Source organism: Mixophyes fleayi, chromosome 2 (genome assembly GCF_038048845.1).
Source record: "Mixophyes fleayi isolate aMixFle1 chromosome 2, aMixFle1.hap1, whole genome shotgun sequence".
Classification (NCBI taxonomy): Eukaryota; Metazoa; Chordata; class Amphibia; order Anura; family Limnodynastidae; genus Mixophyes; species Mixophyes fleayi.
In genome coordinates, this window is record NC_134403.1 from 46,582,519 (window position 1) to 46,585,620 (window position 3,102).

A 3,102-nucleotide genomic window follows, 5' to 3' on the forward strand; every position below is an offset into this window, starting at 1 on the left:
TCCTTAATGCATTCTAAGCTAGCAGTCAAAGAGCCGGACAATATAAGGCCTGGTTGGTTATCTGTAGCCCCATCTTTATCATCCTTGTTATTTTTATCTTTCCTATTCCATCGCATGCTGTTAAACAGTCCCTTCAGTCCTTTCTTTTGTCTGCTGCCAGCTCTCTGGTCTGCATTCTCCCCTCTCACGTTCTCTAATTTCCCATTCTTTTTCAGCAAAGAAAAGAAACTGTGAGATTTAGCCACCGAGCTGTTGGGTGAAACATCTGTCTTTATTGTGATAGCCTGGGTGTTGGGATCAAGGCTTGGTGTATCAGCAGCAGCTTCCGATACACACTGCTCCTCTTTCTTGCTGCTCTCCAGCACAACATCAGCTAATCCATCCAGAGTCTTGCTCCGTACCATTCCCATTTTGCTTGTGTTCTTCCCATCTCCCTTGCTTTTCACACCAAATATCGTTGGCATAGCACTGCCGGATCTTCTCTTCCCAAATAATTTAAAAGCGGTCTTATTAATCTTTCCTGATGGCTGCTCAGCTGCTGGGGAATCGGCACAATCACAATGCAAGTCCATGTTTGCCTTCTCCCTGATCCTGCCTCCTTCCTCCTGCAGACCCCCACAGATGCCTGATGCTGATTTTCTCACTGGCAGCTTCTCTGCTGCTCCTGTTCATCTCTATGGCAACCAGGGGGGGATAAGCAGCTTTCGTCAGTAATGGGCTAGTGCCAGTTCACTGTCATCCATTCTAAATCAATCTGCAAACTGCAACCAAATACAGGCTCCCCCTTCCCTGAAAGGTTTATGTAACTTGTCCATTTATCCACCGTGTACGTTTTGTGGCAGGTATATCCTTGTGCGGTGATGCTTCCTGAAGCGGTTTCCCATGCATCTGCCATTTTATCTCAACCATGCATGCAAATATATACTACTAATACCCTGGCTGATAAATTATATTGTTATTCTGATCCAGTTTTTACCCCTTCAGTGCCCGGGACAATTAAGTGGTCTTTTTGCAGAAGGAGTCGATGCTGTTTATGTTTTGTGCACATTTATAATATGTGTTACTGATGTATGCGGTGCAACAGAATAATAGTGGTTACTGACAATTGTTTCCACACTGTATTTAACCATTTCTATGTATTGCTTTCCCAGGAAAACAGGCTTAAAAAAAAAGTGTGCACAGTGATTTTTCTTACATGCCATGGATGTTATGAAACAGCTTCTTTTTATTGCCTTGGAGCTGATGTGTGAATTGAAAGCACTTACACATTGTGGTGATGAACAAAAAACCTTGGACCTCATTTAGGGTCGGACGCAAAGTCCGTTTTAGGTGCATCTAACCAAAAAGCACTACCACGCATGTGCAGAAAGCACCAAATCCGCCTGCATCTTGGACGCAACTAACACTTGCGACAGCTTGCGACTCACTACGAGAGAATGGGAGGAACGCGGAATTGTGAAAACAGGGCTAAAGCTTTGCGGCAGGAATTAGGTGGCGCAAGCGGTTAGCTAGCTGCAGGAACTGCTCGCAGCTCCATAGGGTATTAAGAGTAGGATGCAACTGGGGTTGCTTGCCACTCGTAACACCCTACCAAGCTGCGGCACACTCCCACTCCTATACTTCTTAAACAGACTTTGCGTCCGACTCTAAATGAGGTCCCTTAAGTACAATATTGTACTCAGGGCAGTTTGGAAGATTGCATTTCATACAATTAGCATAAAACTCTACTGTCCTATGAGGAAATAAGCATATAAGTGATTATTAGTAACAAACAGTTTTAAATGATAAAGGAAATTGCAATATATTACTGCTGCAACTGACTGCTGATTACATTATTATTTGTTACTGCCTATTAAGCTGGATTTCAAGAATATTGAAGAAGAAAGTTACTAAGTGGCAGATTCAGTTCCAAACAAATCTGTAGGAGATGCCTCTGGAACGGCCGGAAGACACCTCGCGCAGATTTTTTTTAACAGAAATAACGCTCATTCTTGCTCTCACCCCATAGAGGTGCGAGCAACAGTAAGCGTTACTTCTTACCGTAATATCTGTAAAAATGCGCAGCCGCAATGTTTTTAGAAATATTGTGACCAATTGAAACTGCCCCTAATTGTGGAGTTTCCCACACCCAGTCATACCTAATGCACCCGGGACCGCTTACCAAGTGTTTCTTTCAGTTGCCCGCGATGTGCCGCTGAATGCCTCCGGAATGGTCGCAAAGGCACTCCAAGACAATGTAGCATTTCACATTTTTCTTCCCATAGAGGTATGCAGGAAATTCTGTGATGTTAGGGTACCAAAAGTGCCCGAAAATGTGTGCAGTCAAACCTCATGGACAACTGAATTCCCCCCTTTGAGTGGCAGCAGGAGCCACCATTTTGTTTGCTCTCTAGTTCATACTTGCCAACTTATGGCAAGTATGATCCTGGAGCCTGCCGGGAAAGGAGGGAGTGCAGGGGGCGGGGCTCCAAAAATCGTGTCCCGGTGAATTGCAGCGTTTTGGACCTAATTCTCTAATAAGATCCGGGAGATTGCCACACTCTCCCGGGAGTCCGTGAGACTCACGCGAAATGCGGGAGTCTCCCGGACATGCCGGGAGAGTTGGCGAGTGCGCTCTAGTTTCTTGAGGGGATTTGTCTCAAGGTAAAAAAATTAAAAGATTCAGTGATAAGTTTTTGCTCCGTAAAGGCACCTGATTCAGTTGATCCAACCAGTGAATTAGTAATGATTACTGGTAATAGCTTGTAGGTAAAGTATTACCTGAATTCTCATGAATATTGGTTTCACCCACAAAATGGCTGCTCCTACTGTGTGTGTAATCTCACATATTTACTATGCAGTCACTATATTTCTAAATTAAAGTGAAGGGAATAACACGCACACACACACACACACACGCGCGCGCGCACACACACACACTCTCTCTCTCTCTCTCTCTCTCTCTGCTGTGGAGACAGAGGGCTGACAGTTGTAAAATATACATGTTACCTACTCAAGGAATGGACATTTTATCTTATGGATAATGAAATATGACATCATACCTGTAACATGCATGGGGGCATGGCATTAAAGAAATAAATATCTTCTGCAAAGTATTTAGTC

General features: G+C 44.1%; 1 protein-coding gene across 1 annotated transcript; it reads right to left on the reverse strand.

The window, feature by feature from the left end:
- Positions 1-2: 2 nt before the first annotated feature.
- On the reverse strand, positions 3-909 carry AMER2 (APC membrane recruitment protein 2; the record flags this gene model as incomplete). Its single annotated transcript, XM_075197673.1, has 2 exons — positions 831-909; positions 3-664 (listed from the first exon to the last, which is right to left on the reverse strand). Coding segments are annotated over exons 1-2 (741 nt in total), but the record flags the coding sequence as incomplete, so codon positions are not given.
- Between the last annotated feature and the right edge of the window lie 2,193 nt (positions 910-3,102).